This window comes from Petromyzon marinus, chromosome 1 (genome assembly GCF_048934315.1).
Source record: "Petromyzon marinus isolate PM22_M1 ecotype Great Lakes invasive population chromosome 1, UKy_Petmar_22M1.pri1.0, whole genome shotgun sequence".
Classification (NCBI taxonomy): Eukaryota; Metazoa; Chordata; class Hyperoartia; order Petromyzontiformes; family Petromyzontidae; genus Petromyzon; species Petromyzon marinus.
In genome coordinates this window covers 28,542,894-28,566,711 of record NC_133667.1, presented here as the reverse complement: position 1 = coordinate 28,566,711, position 23,818 = coordinate 28,542,894, and the positions used below count along the sequence as shown (strand labels likewise).

At 42.6% G+C, this 23,818-nt stretch overlaps 2 protein-coding genes across 13 annotated transcripts in view; one reads left to right on the top strand and one right to left on the bottom strand.

Annotated features, from left to right (window-relative positions):
* CCDC171 (coiled-coil domain containing 171) overlaps positions 1-3,020 on the top strand; it is a 41,944-nt gene extending 38,924 nt beyond the window's left edge. For both annotated transcript variants that reach the window (XM_032947693.2, XM_032947702.2), the window contains exon 25: positions 1,962-3,020. In XM_032947693.2, the coding sequence (XP_032803584.2) occupies positions 1,962-2,267 (306 nt within the window). In that variant the 3' untranslated portion in view covers positions 2,268-3,020. The remainder of the gene's footprint in view (positions 1-1,961) is intronic.
* A 12,217-nt stretch (positions 3,021-15,237) lies between these two features.
* Positions 15,238-23,818, bottom strand: part of LOC116939363 (zinc finger protein basonuclin-2-like) — a 93,413-nt gene continuing 84,832 nt past the window's right edge. For all 11 annotated transcript variants that reach the window (XM_032947610.2, XM_032947663.2, XM_076066694.1 and 8 more), the window contains one exon: positions 15,238-20,896. In XM_032947610.2, the coding sequence (XP_032803501.2) occupies positions 20,149-20,896 (748 nt within the window). In that variant the 3' untranslated portion in view covers positions 15,238-20,148. The remainder of the gene's footprint in view (positions 20,897-23,818) is intronic.

The following is a 23,818-nucleotide window of genomic DNA, read 5'->3' as shown; positions in this document are numbered from 1 at the left end:
GTCAAAAGTTATTCGTAAATTGAATTTTGTTGTGCCAAAATACACTCGTATAAATCCAGTACAAGCTGACGACAGTGCCTCTTAGGAATTAGGCTATGTTCCAAAGCAACTATGTGCATCAAAACAATTTCCCAAAATTCACACAATAATTTCTGACATTTAGAAGACTGATTCTTATATGGTATGGATAAAACACCCTTAATGGCAGTACTAAAGAAAGAGAAAACCAATGAAACCCATTATTTGCACAACTACGGCTATATTATTTGTTGAGGTCACATTCGTGGGGTCACTAGAATGCCCCAAAAGGCACATATGTAGTGGGCTGGTGAGGCAATGGATGAATGATGATCGTCCCTTTTCCTGATGTTGCAAATCCTGAAAATGGATACCGGTAAATATCCTCCAAAGGAGGTGGTTAGGTCCTTGTCCCAAGCCGTCGTCGTGCCCATCAGTGTCAGAAGTAGCTGACACCCCCCCCTCCCCATCTTGCTCAGGAGGGTGAGCTTCCTGCTAAAAGCTAATAGGGAAAGCAGGAAAGCTGCTGACAGGGCCATTTTCGGATGAGTGCCATCCCTTGGAGAGGCAGCAGGCTTGACAGCAGGATTGAGTCCAGTGGCCGCTGAAAGCTTTCTAGTGCTCCTTGATGGGCCTGGAGATGATATGTCACTTTGGATAAAAGCCTGCTACCGAGATGTTTTCATAGCTTCTGTTTTAAAGTGCAGCTCGTGCAACATACATAATGCATCGCTGTTCACCTGTACAGGACCTGTTTGTTTGATACATTCAAAGCAAACGTGTCAGACCGCAGTCATCATACCACGCTTGTCTGTTATGTATGTTGTTCTGGAGCGAATGGACAAGCGTGTTTGTTTTGCTGCCAAATGACTCAAAATGGACAGAGATTGACCTCATCCAGCAAGTTGTTTGCAACACCAGGGTGGGATGAGTCATATCAAATAAGGTGCAGTAGTTCAGTACTTTATCAAATTATCTTAGATCAATGGTAAAGGAGGTCATACAAAAGTTAACGCAATGGAGATTGTGGACTTTTTTGCAATTATACTATCATTTTTCTTCTGAAGGTGTAAGGTCTTAATGGGACTTTACGACCTTTCTTTTAACACTTGATCCTTGGCAATCCTGTTTATAACAAGAAGGTGTCATCTACCATTGACACATTTTTAAAATAAAACTTTTTCCCCCCAACGTCAGAAAAAAAACGTTCTCTCAACTCTGATTAATATAACACGAACACCTGTGTACAATGATCTTACACTATGCAAGACCACATAAGTTATAGAGCTGCTCCGGGTGACAAAAGATCTTTCCTGTCAGCTCTCACACCATCTTGCCAATTATGTTGTAGTCGCCTGCCTCCACCAGTGTCGAGGTGCCCGTAATTGGAGGGATTAGACAGCTCTGAGTGCCCGGGTGTTCAGCAGTGGAGGGGGCGTGGCAGGCCTTGACATCGAGTTACGGGCACTTCGGAGTTGGGCAGCCACGTGCGAATAGATAGGCGTAGGCTGGAAAAGGGGATAGAGTCTCGCCCTGTTCTCTCTTGTCATCTGTGTCCCACAGTGGCAGAGGAAAGAATGAGGGTATGTCATATCCTCTGTCACACTCCAATAGCAGGACATCTATTAACACTTGGTCCGTCATCAGCTATTGGTACAATTATCTGCCATAATCATTGATTTATTTTATTACAGCACTATTTGAAGACAGTTTTAACATAACAATGTTATAAGATGCAATTGGGTTTTATAATACACTTTAAATCAACTTGCATGTTTTTCACGTATATATTGAATAAAATATTAATGTTTCAAACATGACCAAAAAAAAACCTCGTAACTTCTCTTTTACCTTAAGCAAAACGATTGCATTAAAATGTAAAATAAACGACTCAGATTGTTATCCTTGTGCATAACTCGGCAAATGTTTCAATTCTTGCAAAGGTCACGGACGCATGTGTGGACGCGTGGCGGAACGTCAGCAAGCTGGAGTGGGGATGTGCAGGAGAGGTGCCGCGTGGCTCGGACCGGGCTCACGGGGCCAGCTCGGCAGGGCATCACACTGGGCCACTGGAGGGCAGCCGTGGACTCCCCAGGGACTCCACTCCTGCAGCGGAATTGCACGTTGGCTTAAGCAGCTCCGAGCGCGACGCGTCGCAGGGCGGCCGCCCTCGTTCACGCGCTCGCTCCGACCCCACGGCCCGGAGTGTTGGCACCCGTCACAGCCAGAGGCGATCTCCGTTCAGATAGGCAAGGCCCATCGACCAGTTGTCATCCAGAAGAACAATAAAGGCTTCAGAAGTAAACTTGATGATTTTCCTCAAAAAAATAAAATCACCGATTCTATTTTTATTTTTTTTATTTTATTTTGGGGGTTGGGAGGGCAGAAGGATATGGTTGTTATTTTTCCCGCAACAGGTCAAATTCATAATTTATGACAGTATATGCCTTCGTGTGTGTATTAGCAAACGAGTACACAATGTACTCATTTAAAGTATTTTATTTATCAGCCATTAATTGATACATTTCAAATACTGTATGTAATTTCAATGTTAAGGCTTAAGTGGTTTTAACGTATCATTCTTTAGGCACATTTTTAAAAAACACGTCTGATTTGATATTTCATTTACAATGGAATGAGCACAAGTACAATGACAATACTTATGCAGTTACTCATCCAATTAGAGTTTGCAACAATGCTGTTTGAGGATTTCACATTATATAGTGTTTTGTATGTTGATTTTATCAAAATATTAGTTTAAAAATCATTTGCACTTTGGTTTTGTTTGTATTAACATTGCTAAAAGAAATACTGTAATCTGATGACAGTCAATATTAGTTACCAGGTGTAGATTTCTCTTGGTCTAATTGAACAAATTCCCTTGGCTTTCTCTGGCCATATTTTGAAGAAACAACTCTTGGTTTCATAACATCCCTGTTGGGAACTTATCATTTATATATACATTAAACGCATAGGTGTCTTCATAAAAAATGTCTGCCACATTGTTTTTGTCTGTGTCCTTGCATATATATTTAAGTATCTTGAATGTTGCAGAACTTAACCTGAATGTTGAGGTTAAGTGCCTTAAGATGCCTAACTTCAACATTCAAGTACTAATCCGAGCGGTAAGCAAATAAACAGTGTAAGTGGCGCTGAGAGTGATAGGTGCGTGTAAAAGGAAATGTCATATTCTTCCAAGGCGATTACCCAGAACAGCTAGCCTGCAAGGGCTAAATGACACCCACCCCCAAATTATCTTTAAACAACACTAAGCAAGCAATAAATGCTTGGCGAATAAAAGCCAAGCCACCCTGTATCCCTTTAATGGCTCTGCAACAGTAAACTAATCAGCAGCAGACACGGTTCATCGCACATGGCCTGACCTCATTTGCTCTGGGAGAGCCACCATAAGGAGAGACCGTACAGGCTGGGAGGCCAGCGGCTTTGCCTCTCAAAAGTTTAGTGACAAGCCCAGTGGGGAAATCGTTCAGCAGAAATGGACCCCTTAATCTTTTTCATGCTGTTGGCTCAACAACCTCTGAAAATGATCAGGTAGGAATGAAAATTATAATCGGGCAGTACTTTTAACTGTGCGGTTAAAATGTTGGCAATATATTCATAATGTAGTCCATAGTTTTGTGACTAATGCTGGAGTGATCGAAAACAACACAGCAGTCATTTCAAGCAATCACTACTCGGTATGTTGGAAAGCACCGAGGACTTGCATCTCTTAGATGTGTGGTGGAATATGGAGAGAGGGATGGAACTCGTGGTAAAATCTTCATCAATCAAGTTTTGTGTGTGTATATGTTTGTCAACCTAACTCAAACTGCTGGTATTTATTAATAATATCTTTATGGACATGTAGTATTTCACATTTACTACAATGGTTCAGATTGGTACTGTTTTTGTCTCTCAATCACCGATCGCGATTCAGAACGTGGCAAATTGTTTTCTTACAACTGCTTGCCATAATGACTTGCCAACGATGTGAATGCGCTGGTCAATATTTTACAATGCATAACGGACAATTAATTGCATAAGTGCACTCTATTAAAAAAATGCTAAGTAGGAGGATCATAGCATCAAGCTGAACATTTGATTTGGTGCTTTCGTGACTGCAGGAATTACTCTTTGTTTTTTTTCGGTAAAGTCACGTCGAAATAAGAAATGATAAAAAATATAAGAAAATTACATAATAGCATACGACGTTTCGATTGCAACAAAAGCAATCATCATCAGGCACAGGAGAGCTAAATTTAAGAGAGAGAGGAAACACAGAAACGCAGACATATATGCAGGCACCTAAGTAGAGGGAGTTAACACAGACACAAAGAGAGACACGTGTGGGACACAGAGAGACAGGGTCTCTGTGCCGAGGCCTTAGCATGTAGGGGAGACAAAGAGAGATGGAGAAGCACACTAAATCGAACAAGATTTAGCAAAATTTGGAAACAATATAATGCAACACAGAGGGTCGAAATTTAGCAATCCTTAGAGGAACATAATCAGCCAGGTAGAGTGTTGACTGTTATGTTGGCCGGCTATCTACGTTGTATTGTATTATATACCTCTCTGTGTCTCTGCTTCGTCTCTCTCTACTTGTATGTCTGTCTGTGTGTCTCCGTATGTGTCTTATCTCTCTCTCAAATTTCACACTTAACTTATAATTTAGCAATCTTTGAAATAACGTAATCAACCAGCACATGCGTTTATTATGTTTTGACCGACCCTCTGTGTTGCATTATATTGTTTCCAAATTTTGCTAAATCTTGTTCGATTTAGTGTGCTTCTCCATCTCTCTCTGTCTCCCCTACATGCTAAGGCCTCGGCACAGAGACCCTGTCTCTCTGTGTCCCACACGTGTGTCTCTCTTTGTGTCTCTGTGTTAACTCCCTCTACTTAGGTGTCTGTATATATGTCTGTGTTTCCTCTCTCTCTTAAATTTAGCTCTTCTGTGCCTGATGATGATTGCTTGCGTTGCAATCGAAACGTCGTATGCTATTATGTAATTTTTTTTTTATTATTTCTTATTTCTACATGACTTTACCGAAAAAACCAAAGAGTAAGCTGAACATTGTAAGACTGTCTAGCTTAGGACCAAAAAAAAATAGGACACATTCAGGCAGTGTGACCTAACAAAGCTCAAGGAAGGGGCGTGTTCTCAAGTGTCAGATGGCGTTCCCTTGCATTTACAGTGGATCAATGTTAAAACATTTCCTGAGTTTACATTTTTATTTGACAGTTGCACGAGCAGAGGGCCATTACCGTTTGATCCGGTTTCGCTTGGTCAACACCTTTGGCCGTGATGGATCGCTCACACGCATTGGACGACCGGCGTTGGAGATGAAGCGAGGCACAGCATGTGGGCGGAATAAATGCCATTTTATAAATGACACTCCACGCACCGTAAGCTGCTTAAGAGAGCCGGCGATACTCTGCATTTCCTTGATCGTGGCTTTTTTTTAATGTTTCCTGGTCATCTTCCATTACTGTTGAAAATTACACTTAAGATGACGTGAGTGGAAATTATAGCGTCTAACTCGTACTTATTTATTCAGCAGATCGTGAAATTATGTTTTTAAAGCAGTTTTTTGATTCATAAATCTTTTATTTGAAATATGCAATTAACGTTGAAATATTCCACCGCTATTCCTCGGTCATATTTTAAGTACAGTATTACATGAAACTACTTAATCATTTAATGGAATTTGTGGTGCTGGGTTTTCATTTTACAAATTGGGCATCAGGAATACTCCGAATTCACTTAAAGCAAAAGTTTACCTGCCAAATGTTATCCACAAAATATTTTCGCACAGTTGATCAATTTTCAAAATAATTTCAGTGGAATGTTTATGAAAAAAATCAAATAAATGGTCTGTCATGCACATGAAACAAGTGATGAAAAAATAAAACTTCACAAAATTAAAGCAAAATTGACAGTCTTGGATGCAAATGTCTGAAGTTTTAACTCATTCTAGGTTGCATTTCTTTCTAAATCCCAAGTCTTGAGAATCCACAGAACATACATAACGATGGAGAAAAGCAAATACAATCATTGCTAATGAATTCTATTTGCATAGCGATCCTTGAGACAAATTAAGGATATCAAGATCGTACATCCTAAAGAGCAGAGCGTTTTGGTTGTCATCCCAGAATAAATACAGAAAGTGGTGCCGTGGGGCGGTTTGGGGCTTTAGTGTTGAAATGGCGCTCCTTGCCACCATTGGCCGTGGCTGGTTAAGCGCATGTCACCGTGGGCACAAACCATAGCCAATTGGCGGAGTCGTTTGACTGGGAGCAGTCACTTAAATCAACAGGCCGCTTGTGGATTAACTGACAGCAGCCCCCTCCTGGCTGTTTGATTGGACTCTTCACTGCTCGGGTGTGTGTGTGTCAGAGCGTTGACAAAGGCAGTTGGTTATTTTCCTATTTACATTTTTAGCATTTCCCCTTCTCTTTGCATATCACAAACTTACAGTGAGGGAAAAAAAGTATTTGATCCCCTGCTGATTTTGTGCGTTTACCCACTGACAAAGAAATGATCAGTCTATAATTTTAATGGTAGGTTTATTTGAACAGTGAGAGACAGAATAACAACAAAAAAATCCAGAAAAACGCATGTCAAAAATGTTATAAATTGATTTGCATTTTAATGAGGGAAATAAGTATTTGACCCCTCTGCAAAACATGACTTAGTACTTGGTGGCAAAACCCTTGTTGGCAATCACAGAGGTCAGACGTTTCTTGTAGTTGGCCACCAGGTTTGCACACATCTCAGGAGGGATTTTGTCCCACTCCTCTTTGCAGATCTTCTCCAAGTCATTAAGGTTTCGAGGCTGACGTTTGGCAACTCGAACCTTCAGCTCCCTCCACAGATTTTCTATGGGATTAAGGTCTGGAGACTGGCTAGGCCACTCCAGGACCTTAATGTGCTTCTTCTTGAGCCACTCCTTTGTTGCCTTGGCCGTGTGTTTTGGGTCATTGTCATGCTGGAATACCCATCCACGACCCATTTTCAATGCCCTGGCTGAGGGAAGGAGGTTCTCACCCAAGATTTGACGGTACGTGGCCCCGTCCATCGTCCCTTTGATCCGGTGACGTTCTCCTGTCCCCTTAGCAGAAAAACACCCCCAAAGCATAATGTTTCCACCTCCATGTTTGACGGTGGGGATGGTGTTCTTGGGGTCATTGGCAGCATTCCTCCTCCTACAAACACGGCGAGTTGAATTTTGATTTAAAGCTTTCGTGACTGCAGGGATTAATATTCTTGGTTATTTCGGTAACTCCCCCACCTACAAACTGGCTCGTTTTCTGTCTGAAATCCTGCGGCCTTTCACTGGAAAAACCACCTCTGTGGTACAAAATTCTACTCACCTGGTATCGACTATCACGGGTATTTCCCTGTCCCCAGACGACCTGCTTGTCAGTTTTGATGTAATTTCCTTATTCACCAAAGTTCCTGTACCTGACATCATTGCAATCATTGAATACTTGGTTCTTCAAGGACTAAACACTGAGGTACCCCCCTGGTGAGACACTGCTTAACCAATACATACTTCACTTGGAATGGAACTTTCTACAAACAAACTGAGGGCACCCCAATGGGCTCCCCCCTATCTTCGGTTGTAGCCAACATTTTCATGGAGAAATTTTATACTGATGCCATCCAGACTGCCACTCTGCGCCCAACCTTATGGAAGAGGTACGTGGATGACACTTTTGTCATCTGGCCACATGGCCGGCCTGCTTTAGAACAATTCTTCGAACACATCAATTCCATACACCCAGCCATCAGATTTACCATGGAAGTCGAAAAAGATGGCAAGCTACCTTTTTTGGATGTCCTCATAAAAAAGAGACCTGATGGTTCAATGAGCCACTCTGTCTACAGGAAAGGTACCCATACGGATGCTTACCTGAAATCGGATTCCTACCACCATCCATCCCAGAAGAATTCCCTCATCAAGACTCTGCACCATAGAGCCCAATGCATATCCGACCAGGAACACATAGCCAGTGAACTCAAGCACGTACACCAAGCTCTTAAGGCTAATGGTTACTCCGACTACACAATCTGCAAAGCTATCACTCCAACCATGAAGAAGGACCCTCTTGAGGAGCCTTTCAAAACCATCACTTTACCCTACACATAAAAGATATCCAAAATCTTGAATAAACACAAGATCCAGGTCCGATTCAACACATTACATAAAATCCGTGATCTGGTTCCATCTGTAAAAGATATGATTCCGGACATACAGTACCCTGGCGTCTACAAACTAAGTTGCCTCTGTGGTAGTAGTTACATTGAAGAAACCAAACTACATGTCTCGGACCGCATTCGTGAACACAAAGCAGACCTAAAACACGGTAGGACCAACACCTCGGCCGTGGCAGATCACTGTTATAATTCAGTAGGCTCACATGACATTGACTTCTCCAAGACAGAGGTTCTTTGCAAGCCATCTGGCTACCATGAGAGATTAGTTCATGAGGCTATCCACATATACATACACAGAGACAATTTCAACCGAGAAGATGGCTTAGCAATCATTGGAAGGATTTGATAAACCATTTCGGGTCTTAATTGATTGTTCACGCTTACGGTTGCTTTCAGACCGCATCCATTATTTTCCTCTCCCCCCTCCTCTTTTCCGAACATAGATGGACTCGTCCACCTGAAAAACTGCCAAATCGCTCTCCGTGGTGCTAACGTTAAAAAAAACGCCACTTTTTAAAAATTTCTTGCCGTGGTTTTCACACCTGATGATGATTGCTTGTGTTGCAGTCGAAACGTCGTGAGAATTTTATTGTTTTATATTTTTATTATTTTATTGTTTCCCCTCTCCGTGACTTTACCGAAAGAACCAAGAATACGGCGAGTTGAGTTGATGCCAAAGAGCTCCATTTTGGTCTCATCTGACCACAACACTTTCACCCAGTTGTCCTCTGAATCATTCAAATGTTCATTGGCAAACTTCAGACGGGCATGTATATGTGCTTTCTTGAGCAGGGGGACCTTGCGGGCGCTGAAGGATTTCAGTCCTTCACGGCGTAGTGTGTTACTAATTGTTTTCTTGGTGACTATGGTTCCAGCTGCCTTGAGATCATTGACAGGATCCTCCCGTGTAGTTCTGGGCTGATTCCTCACCGTTCTGATGATCATTGCAACTCCACGAGGTGAGATCTTGCATGGAGCCCCAGGCCGAGGGAGATTGACAGTTCTTTTGTGTTTCTTCCATTTGCGAATAATCGCACCAACTGTTGCCACCTTCTCACCAAGCTGCTTGGCAAAGGTCTTGTAGCCCATTCCAGCCTTGTGTAGGCCTACAATCTTGTCCCTGACATCCTTGGATAGCTCTTTGATCTTGGCTATGGTGGAGAGTTTGGAATCTGATTGATTGATTGCTTCTGTGGACAGGTGTCTTTTATACAGGTAACAAGCTGAGATGAGGAGCACTCCCTTTAAAAGTGTGCTCCTAATCTCAGCTCGTTACCTGTATAAAAGACACCTGGGAGCCAGAAATCTTTCCGATTGAGAGGGGGTCAAATTCTTATTTCCCTCATTAAAATGCAAATAAATTTATAACATTTTTGACATGCGTTTTTCTGGATTTTGTTGTTGTTATTCTGTCTCACTGTTCAAATAAAGCTACCATTAAAATTATAGACTGATAATTTCTTTGTCAGTGGGCAAACGTACAAATCAGCAGGGGATCAAATACTTTTTTCCCTCACTGTAAACTGGTGATACAATTAAGGCACGTGTTATTTTCCCGCTGACACGCTGGCTATTTAAATAAAATAAAACATTACGTTGTGAACACGAGTGATTAGCAATACCGATTGTAACAACGCACAAATGCAGTTTAAAAATGGAAAATGTTTTTTTAAGGGGGAGGGTCACAATACTTAATTTAACTCGTAAATTTGCGGGAAGTTAAATAACATGCTTTGTCGCAAAAAAATAGCAAGCAGGCCGAGATGATCCGGGCTGTGTCGTCATGCGTCTGACAGACCGTGCGCCCTCCCAGGTCGTTGAGTAGGCACAAGGTCATAGCACTGCCATCATAGCAGCCGCTCGGTCTTAGCCTTGGCTGCCAATGCGTCTACTCTGCAGAACAAACAAAAAACCGCGTTAATAATTGTCCCTGAATTATGGCTCAACTTATTTTTGCGATCCTTAAACAAAAACATACTACTGTGCTGTTGCGCCACTAATCCTAAAACATAAAATTGTGGTCTTCCTCAGTTCCTTTCAACACGGATGTTTAAATCCACTCGCGGAGAAACACACGATCTATGAATGGTATAAACTAGTGGTGTTCACGTTCTACGTTAGTTTATTAAGCCAGTGAAAATGTTAAAGAACAAGCTGAAGATGTAAATGCAAAGACGTTTCCTATTTCTTTTTGTTCAAGCCCTTTTGCTCGATATACTTCCAATGAGGATATCGTTAAATTCACATCGTGCAATAAAAGCCTTCAAAGTTCAAGCCACATGGTCAATCGAGTGAAAAATAGGCCATCATATGTGTGCGTGACATTTGCATACTGAAGAGAGGGAAACGCACACTCAATCATTATCGTGTTGAACGTTATGCTGTGCTAGAAGCGTATCTCGTTCCAGACTAATTGAGTCTCCAGGATCGATAGAGATGTTAATGTTTCAGAGCCTTGTCACTGACGGTTCAATAGGGGTCAGATTTCTTCTTTCACTTGTCTCTCTCTCTCTCGTGCTCTCACGGCGTGCCCCATTGACAAATTCAGTTACAGCCCGATGGTAAGCAGGTTTTTTTTTCTTTTTTTCAATTACTCCACGCGACTGACCCATTCCATGAGGACCGACACGCTTTGTTGTCCCTAAGAATGCGTAATTTAACTGTGTTTAAATCTATCGTGTATGCAATAAATACAACATATGAACACATTTATGTAATCCAATCCCCCTTGCAAAAGAGGCGATGATTTATGTATCTCAAAGGGTTTACTTCATCTGGTTAAATAAAGGAAGCAACAATAACTCATTTGGGTGGACAGCCCTTCCAGGTTATTATTTTCAAATGGCAACTGTTCACACGACAGGCTAGTGTTCTTATATACTTAGCATAGATCACCAGGCCACCGTTATGTAATTGTAAACAAAAATATACCCGTACGTTGTTGGTGTAATCGAATGTACACTGGGAATGTTCATTCCTTTAAAAGAACAGCAGGATTATAGAAAATTCACAAATGATCGTCAATAATATTTTATTTGAATCACTTTTTCTTACTGCCATTATGAATCAACCCCAAAACCCTAATTTGTTAATACAGACTGAATGGACTCTGCAAAAAAAAAAACCTCACCTGAGCAGGGGGCATAAAACCACACAGGCGGAATCCTGTGTTTGGTGTTTGGTGTGCTATTCTTTTTACGTTGCACACAATAATGGCTAGCGCAAGGATGCCGTGCAGAACCAATAGTGGTAAACCATTTGGAGAGGTACTCTGTTGGATCACTTTTGGGATTACTGGATAAATTGTGGGGGGGGGGGACACTCGCACAAAATAGCCTACGTGTGAATTGCGTCGCGACGTCTGCAAGCGGGCAGACAGGATGTCCTCTCTGAAGGACGCTGCGCTAATTTGATAACGTTCCCACAACGCATTATCGAGAAAGGTGATGGGCGGGGGGGGAGAGAGACTGGCTGTGGTACGGGTGTTTAAAGTTTAAACTACTGAACCCTAAATTAGCATACGTGTGCGAGGAAATGCACAGTAAGTTAGTAAAAAAAATTGTTGGATGCTTGCCTGGCAGAAAATGTTACGATAACAAAAGAGCAGAATGTTTTTTTTTACAGTATTAGTGGCGAGTGCCACAACGCGGGTGGCCAAAGCACATAGAGCGGCAGCATTTGGGAAATTTCGACAGCATTTTAGAGGTATTTTTGTACAGCTTGTTCATGGCCTTGCCTGTCCAAAAAGATTGTTTGGCAATGGCAAAGACCTGACAGCGACAAGGGAGAGTGTTCTGGCCGTGTATCTGCACGATATTGATAGAGCCAAAGGCCAACCGTGACAAAAGCGTACACCTTGGAATGCTGACACTCGGTTTTCATGCAAGATTTATACCTTTGCAGAGTCACAGTAAGCCACTCCTATCACTCACTCATCCTCTCCACACTCTTGCAATACTCAAGGGGTCCCTCTTATGCATTCAAGGAGGACCACACCTGTCTCGGTGTGTGATACTGCGCCAGCCTAAGAGCTAATCTAAAGCTATTCACAAATAATGCTACAATAATTTAGACACTGGACTGGAGATTAAGGTAACACTGGCTGTAAGACACTTTGTCCCATGTCCTTTCATGTAAATGTTACTTCTTTTATGCAGCCTCAGCACGGAGTTGTACTCCACCTATTCGGAGTGCATTAGGTAGTTAAATACACTGCGGTATAAATATATGCAGGCATTTGTCAATCCACTGCTTGATGAAGGTCTCCCTATACCACATCGCTCACGGTGCTTTGTTTGTTTATACTTCGCCACGTTGGTCAAAGCAGGCTGCGGAAAAGAGGGTTCCAGGACCATTTCAGATAGCATCACTGATGTACGTATATGTATGTTGAACTTCTTTCACACCATTCAAAACCAACCGTGCTAATCGGAGCTGCAGGATGTTAGGCATATCCACAATACCCACCATTAGTGTGTAATTGTAGACCATATCAGTGAATTAACTCTAACCATTTAGTGTATTTATGCTGCACGTTGTATCATTCTTGTATTTGAAATCAAGGGTGCAATTCCACATGAAACCCATCCCCTACCCCGTGTCCCTCTAATCTTCCCCCTTTACGTAATCGCTGAAGCCACAGCGACAATATGGGTCCCAAAGGTGATTACAAAATGGTCCAACTAAGAACAAAGAGAAACTCAAATTTGGAATCGTTAACCCAAAAAAATATAAAAGTATGAAAAATAAGAATAGGTTTTACCCTTTCTGTTAAGACGTTCAAACATAAGATATATTTTTCAAGGAATCAAGTCTGCATTAACCATACGTACTTGTGGTGAACATGCAAACAAACAGATAATATTTTTTCATACTTTGATACTGGCAAAAAAGGTCCCATGATATAAAAGATTATAGTTGTGATAAATTGTGGTGGGATTTCATTTGTTGTCATTCATCTCCTATCGATAGCTGAAAATACGAAGTTTTTAAAATACGTAGTCCTAGCCACTTCACTTGGTAAACCGGTTATTTTTTTTGCTTTCTTCAGTCAATATAAACACTTTGCCCATTATTTTGATTGATAAAGGCAAATGGCATTATAAAAATGAATGGCATTAGGGGACACTTAGCGATTCACAATCTCCAGTATTATCTATAAACATTTAAAACACTGTCCCGTAGCCATTACGAACATTCAACTGTAAACATATTGATTCCGTATATTGTCGCTGCGTTTACAAGTGGCGTGCATTTTCCGCAACCTGTATGTTCTGCAAGCCACCTAATGGCCTTAAAATTTTCATGGGAGCCAAACCTGGGAAGAGGAGGAATGGGGAGGGGGAGAAGTCGACGGGATTGCGTGTGGGGGGGGGGTGTTGCGGGGATGGTCGTTGTATTGTTATTGCGTTCAAAATGTCTAGTATCTGTATCGCAGTGAGTCCCAGCAGCATGAGGCTTTGGCTGTCTCGAGCAATGCCCCCGCCCCCCCTCGATCGGCGGTCGATATCTGGGTAGCGCGTGTTGCCGTGGGTGAGGGAGGGGGGGGGGCTCCAGCTCCCAGCTTCTCTGCCGAGTGCGCCTGGCGGACAGGGATCAATACTACCGAATAAAAACAGGCCAGATCTGTTGACATGTCTATTCCCAGGCGCCGCTTCCCATCAGGCCAAATGGGTTTCAGGAAGCATGCCCCAGCAGAGCTGCAGAGCAGGTCGTGACAAGATTAATGTCACACGCTGCCTCGCACCTCGAAAGAAAAGGGTGGTGGTGGTGGTGGAGGAGGAGGGAGAGAAAAAAATGGATCCTTATAAGCAGGCGGAATCGCAAATGCGCCAACTCACGTCATTTATCGATCGCTTTGTTGTAATTTAAGTTCTTGCCTATAAAAGAGTGATATGCTCCGAATGTACCAAGGGTTCTCTAACGCATTTGCGTTGTGCAAAGATTAGGAGTCTGAAAATTAGCAAAAAAAAACTGCTCTAAGAATATTTTAAGTGGTTTTAACTGGTATACGGAATTTGCGTTTATTGAAGATGGTATCCCGGCAACAAAATGCTCCAATGGGATGAAGGTGACCCCCCCCCCCCTCTAAAAATAGTAACACCTCACTCAACACATTCTGTGCGAAGTCTATTAAAGCACAGGTGTCAAATGACAGTTCCTAATTACCTCCAACAGAACTCCTAAACTACTCGCATATATATCACTCTCCCAAATGAATTCGCGCACTGAAGAATGCTCCCACTTAAAGCCAATATTTAATGCATTGCCATTTCCCCTTGAATTTCCAAAGCAATTATTAAAAATCACAATTCTTGAAAGCAAGGCATAAATTATTACTCATAAAAACCATTTGCCGATGTTAACATTTTGCAAAGGAGCTTGACCATTAACGACACCATAAACACGCGCACTTACCTGGTGTAAATTGCTTGCCAATGATATTAAATACGGAACTATGCTGGGAACAAAATCATTATGCCACCCTTTACTGCCAAATTATATACCTGTCTGTGTGTTTTTTTATAGCAGCATTTTTTATTTTATTTTTTAGCTTTGACTGAAACCAAATGTTAATATATGGCATTTATGTTGTTTTGCTACAAATAGGGCCCAACATTTTGTTGAATCATAAAACAGTATGTATGAGTGATGGAGTGGTTAGCAATCAAGTTGCACTCTGAAACCAGCAACCTTAGTTTGATTTGCATCCATGGCTAACATCAGTGGGGAGTGCGATCTCAATTAATCCAACTTGCTTTGATCGGCGTGGTGAAGTACGGTCAAACAACACCCCCCTGGATCAGCATGGCATTTGGCGAGGCCTTCATCTAACAGTGGATCAATAAACAGCTGAAATAAATGTGTTTTTTTAAATTATTAATGACAGTAGTTTTTAGATCTTTAGATCTTAGAACTTTTACTACAAAGTATAATTACCTGTATAAACACTGTTTTTTCTAATGTGTTATATTAAATTACAAGTAAAATATATATATTTTTCCAGTTCTTTATTATAAAATGTACAAGATAGCTTTAATACAAATTACGCAATTGTCAGATGTGCATATGAAGAACTCTCATCTCTTCAACCTTTTCATATCCGATGCAAAATCTGAGCGGTAGACTTTGTTTACAACACACAAAGGTAGCAAGGAGCTCCGATACAAAAGAAGACAAAAGGGGAACGTGACAATGACTTACAATACACACGCGGGATGGAATACGACTAGCAAAACACTGAATCGAGTCGTGTAAACCAGGTTTTCAATCCTAATATTATCGTCTGAAAGTTGAGACAAACAAAACACCAGCTGCATATTAACAGCTTATATTGAGACGAGTGTACATGTTCATCATGCGCGCTTCCTTAAACTCACTTTAAAAAGTCACGGCACGTTCCACTGTCATAGCCGATATAATATGAATATTCCAATTTATGATTATGAAGCAAGTATTGATGAACTTTGGACGCTATTACAATTGTGTACAGTTTATACATCGTTAAAATCGAAATGCTTTTGAATTGTCTGAAAATGTTTCCAATGTGACAGTTTTAGATCATTGTATTTAAGTCTTCTGCAGTTAGCTTAAGGAGTAATTCCATTAAATACCGTATTTATAACTGTATCCAAACACCACTGGAACCTCATTTGCCAGTAGCAAAATGTGATAATTGTTTTTTTACCCTTTTATCTTTCAACAAAACTGACGCCTTTTGGTGTCATCTGGTCCAACACCATGTGAGACTAGGCTCTAAGGAAAGCTGTCTCGGGTGTGGACCAATCAATTTCAAGGACAGTGCATACATTATCAGAGTTATGTTTTTTGTTTGCATTCCGACCGCAGGTATTGTGGTCAATGCAAACATGACTCCTTGTAAAAAAGGTGTCATTTTTGTTGCCAGATAAAAGGGTAAAAAAACAATGATTGTATCCAAACACATTGAAACACAATAGTGTATCTGACTTGCAAACGGGGGGGGGGGGGGATCTGAGTTAAATCAAATATATCTATACCCAGATTGAATTGGTAATTACGCAGCATTGGTAACTTTGGCTACTTGCACACACATACACTGTCAACCATTGCCCAAACAACATTCCAACTTATGGGAATTATTTATTTAATTCCGAATTTTGATGTGGTGCAGGAAGCAACCTGTGGCACATTTATCTGAGCACCGGTGGAAATTATCCTGTGGGTCATTCCACGTGCGCCAATTAAAGACAGCCATCAACAACAACAAGAAGAAGACCAGAACGCCCACTTGACGGCTGAAAATACAGCCCCAAAATCGTACGCAAAAGACGGCATTAGAATTGAGAACCTGGTCGAGATAAGTCAATGCGGACCTAATAGCGAACTTTAAATGAACCCTCAAGGTAGCGTGCAGTTCAGTGCAAAAATGAACATTGACGCAGGGATACACAGTAACCACACGGGAAATCTACAGCGCGTTTTATGGCAATTCATATACCAAACCGAGTAAACTGGCATATTTTGAAGCGGAAGATTAGCTATATATTAGGACATTTTGCATGCTCTAAAGTGCGATACATTACACTGTATCGTTTGAAAAAATATTTCATTGAATTGCAGCTAGCTACTGTACAGTTTCACTGTAAGAATTACCAAAAAAATTGACAAGTCATGACAATTTCATTTATAAACAATGTTTTGTTGTTTGTTGTATAATTACATTTGATGGTGTTAGATTACAGATGAGCTGCGTGAATACAATTGTTTTTTTAATCAGTAAAAAAAAATCATCATCATCATCATCATTCGTCTTGGACAAAGTATCTCATTGCGCTTTTAGGATCGCGTCTCACCACACGGCTCGCTGGCGCACACCGTCAAATCTCAGCTATGGCTCACGTTGCGCGCTTCGAAGAACTCCTCAGTCGCTGCTTGTCGCCTTCGACGTGTACGTCGTTGACATTCCGTGGGCATTTACACACTCTCACTTGCGAGTGATTTTTACATTTGTGAATCCTTCCGAACGAGGACGGAGGGGAGAGGGGGGACCCAGCGTGCTGCTCTCCCTGTGGCAAGCATGCTCGCTCTCGAATATCAGCGAGAGTGCGCCGGATCATTACGAGCCTCCGACTGGCCGTAAAACGGTGAAAACTTCTTCCGACGCAGGCGAAGACGTGGATCCTCGTTTAGTGCCGGAGTAAACGCAGCGTGTTGGAAAAAAACAAAATACACATTTTCGTTGAACGATGAAAATTTGGGTAGAATGCAGCGTTTTACGTGTACGAAGGTTGAACGATGTAACAGAAAGTGAGTTGTACAAAAGGGAAATTGTTAATTTAATTTGCACTGAGCGTCAACAAAGCCACTTGGCCCAAGGGAATGCAAAGGTGAAAAAGGAATTTGCAGCGAAATACACAAAATCAAGTTTGCTTTGTTCCGTTGATTTAATCCACGCCGTATTGGTTTGATGGTACCTCATTAAGCTGCCTTCAAAGTGCTACCTCTTCTTGCCCTTTTGCATTGCTCAACTGAAGTGACCAAGTACCTTATCACAAGTACCTTTTTTTCTGCACAAACAGATCGTATAAGATGCAAGAGAAACTTGTTTTTGTTTTCTATTTCAATAGGTAGTACAGCATTTAAGCTATAAAATTAAATATAATGTACATTGCAGTAAACTGTACTTAAACATTAAACAAGTAAAGCTGTTCTTTTTACAGAATACAAAATGAGATTATAGAACATTTTTAGCTAAAAAAATTGCAAAAATTAAAAACTTTTAATAGTTGAAATAAAATATATTTATATGCATTTAAATTTGGAAAATGTGAATTTAATGAAACAACAAATTAAATATGTTTTTCTTATTAAAAAAAAACAGCTTCATTCCCGTAGACATCTGCAGCCACAAGAAGTTTGTTGGCATGAGTTAATTTGTGGAAATATTTCATAACAAAAAAAAATTGAATGTAAAATATACTGTTTGGAAAAACAGTCAGTAAACATTTTTTGGCCAATCGGCCATCATCAGGTGTACCATTTCTGTAGTTTATTTCCATAACCATTACTAAAAAAAAAAATTACAACAACAAATTCTGCCTACAGGATTCCAGTGGTTTTTTTTAAGTTCAGTCTCTCGTCCTCCACCTTGACAGGACATGCCGTATTGACGAAGGCGAGAAGACATACCTGTGAAGACCCCCAGGGTATGCACTGCACAAACCACACGTTGGTTTGTTACAAAGGGAACATTACGGCCTCGTCAAAAGTTACCGAAGCTACGCTTTTTACTCGTTGCTACGTGGGCGTTTCTCAATAATGTTTAAAAATGCCAGGTTTTGTACCTCGGTTTAAAGACCTGGTTTTGGGAAGTCGTCGCCGGCGTCCGACGCAATTAGAACGATGCCGAGCAGAAAACACATGGAGCCATTTAACATTCGGGAACGTGAATTCCGTAACGATATTACTGCAAGCAATGGTCGTCTCATAAAATTGTGCCTCCTTGCTCTTCATCATTTGAAATCCCTTAAACTGACTGTCTATTTCAAACGGTGTGATGCTGTATGATAAATTACAACACATTTGTCGTACGGTGGTTATCTTACAACTAAGCTATTTTTAAAGGCAGGAATCACTTTGTTATGAGCTGAGTCAATCAGCTGTAGGCAAGAACACAAACTATACACAATGTGCAAAAACGGGGTAATATAGAAAATTATAAGTAAAAAAGAAAAATTAAATACTGGCACCACAACTTATATTTCACAGCAGAATACTTCTCAACAGCATTCCATGTAATCAGGACAAAATATATAATGTGACTTGTGTGTAGGCATGATGTAACACAAGGCCAGTTGTCTAACATTGATGTAGAAATGATCGCCCATTAAAAACAAGACACGTCCAGTGGACTGAATGGCACAAGTGTGGTCAGTTGTAGTGACAAATTCCGGTAACCGCATTCGCTTTGGTGAGCCACTCGGAGAGGACTCCATATATTCTGTCCCAATGACATGAAGTTTTGTTGGCAAATGTACAGCAAGTCACCATGTGGCATCCGAGCCAACGGCTGCTTATATTGCGAAATGTAAGGTCATTGTACTTGTAAGTGCCTTAATATTTACGGTCTCTATAAGTACCAAAACAGCAGACATACAGGTTATTGTAACAATTTATCCACAAATATTATAATGATGGTGGGAATAACATTATTGAAAATTCAAATAGTGAAACTTCAGTTTTTATTTTTCTCTTTGGCCACTCCTGTGTATTTATGGATTCTATAGTTTTCAAGTAGACATGTGGTGCCCAAATGTGCAGTGCTAGCAGTTTCACTGCTATGCATGCTGACTGATGTCTGGCTCACTCCCCTGTGCGTCTGCAACAGGCTTATTTTTTTTATTTTATTTTACAGAAAGCACGGTTAAAAAAATTACTCACAACAGATTTGCGTTAACATCTGTAAACTTTTCATATCAGTTCAATGTCCCTGTACCAACACATTACGGATAGCCTTTTCGGAATGGAGTCAAGAAGTGTACATTAAGTGGTGCTGCGTGGAGGAAGTGTCTGGTTTTTTTTTTACTTGGGGGTGACGGGACGTTGTGACTGTGGTTGTGAGTGTGGGTGCTCGAAGAAGTTGGAACATCAGTAGACAGCTGGTGGCTTTTGTTCCCTGTTAATGACCCGATGCTGTGACCTTGTGTGGTGGGGTCAGGGTGACAGGAAGCCACATGTGGATCACATATGCAAGCCGCCACATCAGTCCCTTCGACAGAGACATAAACAAGTTACAGCTGGTGGCAATGAAATGTTTTTTTTAAACGAGTCTTGAGTCCGGTAAAAAAAAACCGCAATGAGGTTGCAAGGCTGTGTATTTTTGGAATGGTTAAAGCGATGTCGCTAGAAATGTCTGTCCCTTGCTTTTAATCGGCCATACTCAGAGGTGGTAAGTTTCTGTGCAGGTTTGGATTCTGGCTATGGCGGTTCCTGCTCCGGACAGATGAGAACATCACGTTGCAGCCAGGCACCTTGCAGCGATGCATCTCGCGCAGGTGAACCGTTTTGTAGTGCACCCGCAAGGTTCCCTTGTTGCTGTACAACTTGTGGCAGATGCTACAGCTGATGGGACCTCCTGATAGGGGCCTGCTCGGGGTTAGGCCGCCCTCACTATTGGCTACGCCATTGTCCAAACCCCCTCTTGTCAGCCTGTCGCCCGTCGGCGGCGACGCCTTGTCCAGGGCCTCTGCGCCTTCGCTGTACTCGTCGCTGTCATCTAAATTCAACCCCTCCTCGCTGCCGATGTCCGAGCCAGGCGAGGAACCCACGCTGCCACCTGAGCGCACGCTCTGATTAGTGCTCAGGTCCAGCACCGAGCCAGGCCCGTCATCCGTCGGGGGCTTACTGTAACCATTGCTCTGCTCGACGCAGTGCGCCGCTGCCGGTGGCTCATCCCTGCCATCGGCTGAGTCCTGGCTGCCTTCGCCAGATTCTTCACGGCCGTCAGGCCTGCCTTCCAGCGGCGGCGTGGACAGCGGGCTCCCATACAGCTTGGCCAGGAGCTCCTGTCCCCTGAGGTCTCTCGTGAGCGCGGGGCTGACCATGGACTCCAGACACATGTCGTCCAGGCCTTTGGTCAGCAGCTTGCGATGCAGGTTTATGTTGGCACTGTGTCTGAAACAACGGGACGGATTAGCGAATCAAAATATTTTTTTCTTTCTACAATGAGTTTACCTGCTGGGTTACACGTGGTAAAGGTTTGGCATAGCAGTGTATTTTAAAACTCTGTTTTGTTTCACGATATTTTTTGTTGTTGTTTAAGGATTGAATCTGTTTATTATATCGATTAGAATTACAAGCTGCCTACGTTTAAACCGACTAGAGCACTCATATTAAACACAAGAAGATAAAGCGTTTCCCATTTACGTCCCACACACTCAGGAGACATGTGCCGCGAGTGAGCACCTGTGAAGCCGACGCGTGTTGGTGTGTGCGCGCACGCACACACCAACACGCGCGCCACATTAATAAAACTGATGAGAAAGAGCAACAATTTCACCGAGGAGTTAATTGGGTTTCTGCTGGCTCGGCCAGAGTTCTGCCTTCCTCCTTCTAATAAACTGGACGCTTTCCCTATCGACAGCATCGAGTCGAACCCCATAACCATGCCCCATCTGCACACCCTTTCCCTGTGCGCCGCCCTCCCCCTGCTCCTCCTGTCCCCTTGCCGGCAACCCCCTCGCCCGTGCCCTGGCTGCCTCTCTCCCTGCGCCCGGGCCATCCCCTGCGGGCCCCCCGTGCACCCAGCCGCAGAAAATTACGGGGGCCTCGGCCAAGTCCTGGTGGGAGGCTCGAGTGCACGCTTTTATTTATGCAGCGCTGTCTCGCCTCCATCCTGCTTTACAGCCACGGGGTCGATACTTCCTTTGGAATGCCGAGGGGGGCGGTGGGCGGAGAGGGGAGTTGGGTAGGGGGGGGGCAGTGCGTGCCTCCTCGTCCGCCACCACCACCACCGTACCGCCCGCCCGCCAGACGCAATCGCGCCCTTCGTCCTTTTGCCATTGCAACCGAATCGGTGGAAAATGCAACCGGAAAATGGGTCCCGTGCACCGCGTGGGCTTTCTGGCTGGAAACTCATTTGGAATTTTTTTTTTAAAGACTATCAAAATAGCCTTGCTTTGTGAGCTGCTGCTTATTTTTTTTAAACGTATAATTATTGTTGGAATATACGTGTGGATTATTTTTCTCTCACTCTCTCTCAAGCTATCCGTAATTGCAGCGTTATGCTTAGGGCACAACAATCACCGTTCACGTGATGGCCGTTATTGTACATCAGCAGTTAAAAATGCATGAATAAAATGTGAATTGCCAATCGTGTAATACCACTTCCGCCGCGCTCTGCGCCCTTAACATATTACGCATTGCGTCAACACCCACGTTCACTTTCACGAGCGAGGCAGGAGGGTACAAATTATCCCTTAAGAAAAATGCATGCACACTTTGTTCGAACAAATAACTGGTCACCGCGGATCACCAAAGTCACCGGCGTGCCTGTAAATAGGTTGGGCGAAAGTATACGGCGGCACTTTTAAATAAAAACAGAATTTGTAACTGCCGAGAAAAGAAACTATAACATTATCCCCAACCGCAACCGTGGTCCTTCAGTGGGGAGAGCAAAACACAAAGGAGAAAATTTAATGACTGTTTGCCAGCTCAACAGAAGGTTCCCTCTTGGTCCACTCCTTCCTGCAAGCCAAAACGCAACTGACAGGCGGCTGGCTGTCTTCCTCTTCACCCCCAAAGCCCACGCCCCCCCACCACAGACGAGCCCCCCCCCCCCCCGCCAAAAAGAGAGATGCGTGTTGTGTGTGCGCGCGTGTATGGGGGTCAGCGCTACGCTGGTGCTACGAACCCGGCGACCCGGGTTCGATTCCTGCTCACGGCCAACACCCAGCGACGATTATCTGACACCGGTCCTGGGCCTCCCCTAGGTCGACTCGGCCTCAAATGAGTACCTGGTGCGGTGTGTAGTAAACATCGCCACTGGGGAGACAAAGGCGGTCGGGCGTGGCTGCTGGCCACCGGCCCCCCTCGTGTACCTTTCGGGGCCTTCATAGGGTGCTCGCTAACAGCACTTGCCCCTTACACTCTGTTAAGGCTACACGGGGGATCTTTGCCTTTGTGTTTCTCTATTCCTAAATACGGCAACATGTAGGGGGCAGGCACGGTTCCCTCTGACGTTTCTTCCGTCTTCACTCGCGGTGTGCGCACACACGGGCACGCACACACATGCACACGCGTTCATAGAGATACCTCCACAATGTGACTTTTTTGTATTGTGCATGTTTTAATTTTACATTCTGCATTTAATTTACTACAAGTCTATGTTTCTGCGGTGTATAGTCGTTATTCCTGATATTGGAACATTTCGAAGCAAACATATATATGAAGCGGCTTTTTTTTTCAAAAAACGTATTTGAAGTGTAGTCGCCCCCCCCCCCCCAACTCCCCCTCTATTATCTCTCCTTATTGACAGCAACACCGAACTGCCCATTTTAAAATAAAGTGTACACCTTTATACACGCTTTAAACTTAATAACGTCTTCTATTTTATACAACTATGAATGTATGAATTACAAAAAAGAGTGTGTGACAGCTATCCATTAGGTTACAATGCACCAAATACTGTGGCATGCAGTGCAGGATGCACCTGAACAGGCATGGGCAGGTGTACGCTTCCATAAACAATATTTCGACACTGTGGGCTCTTTAGCTACCGAATTGAGCCGTGAACACAAAACTATCATTCTGTTACAAGACCGCTACATTGTGTTTTTTGTTGGAGTTTTTTTTTTGTTACACATCAAAATACATTTACATTAGAAAAAAACAGTACATTTTAAAATGTTTTTTTAAAAATTTCGCCATTTTTATTTAGCCTTTTAACTATCGAGCCTGTGAACGATTAACATGAACATACGACACGGCACATGCAATTTCCAATTTGGAAAAATAATAATAGTAATAATAATATATTTCGTCTGTCGTCATTCACCTACCCTAAGCAGACTAGCAAACAGGTAAAAGCCTGAGAGC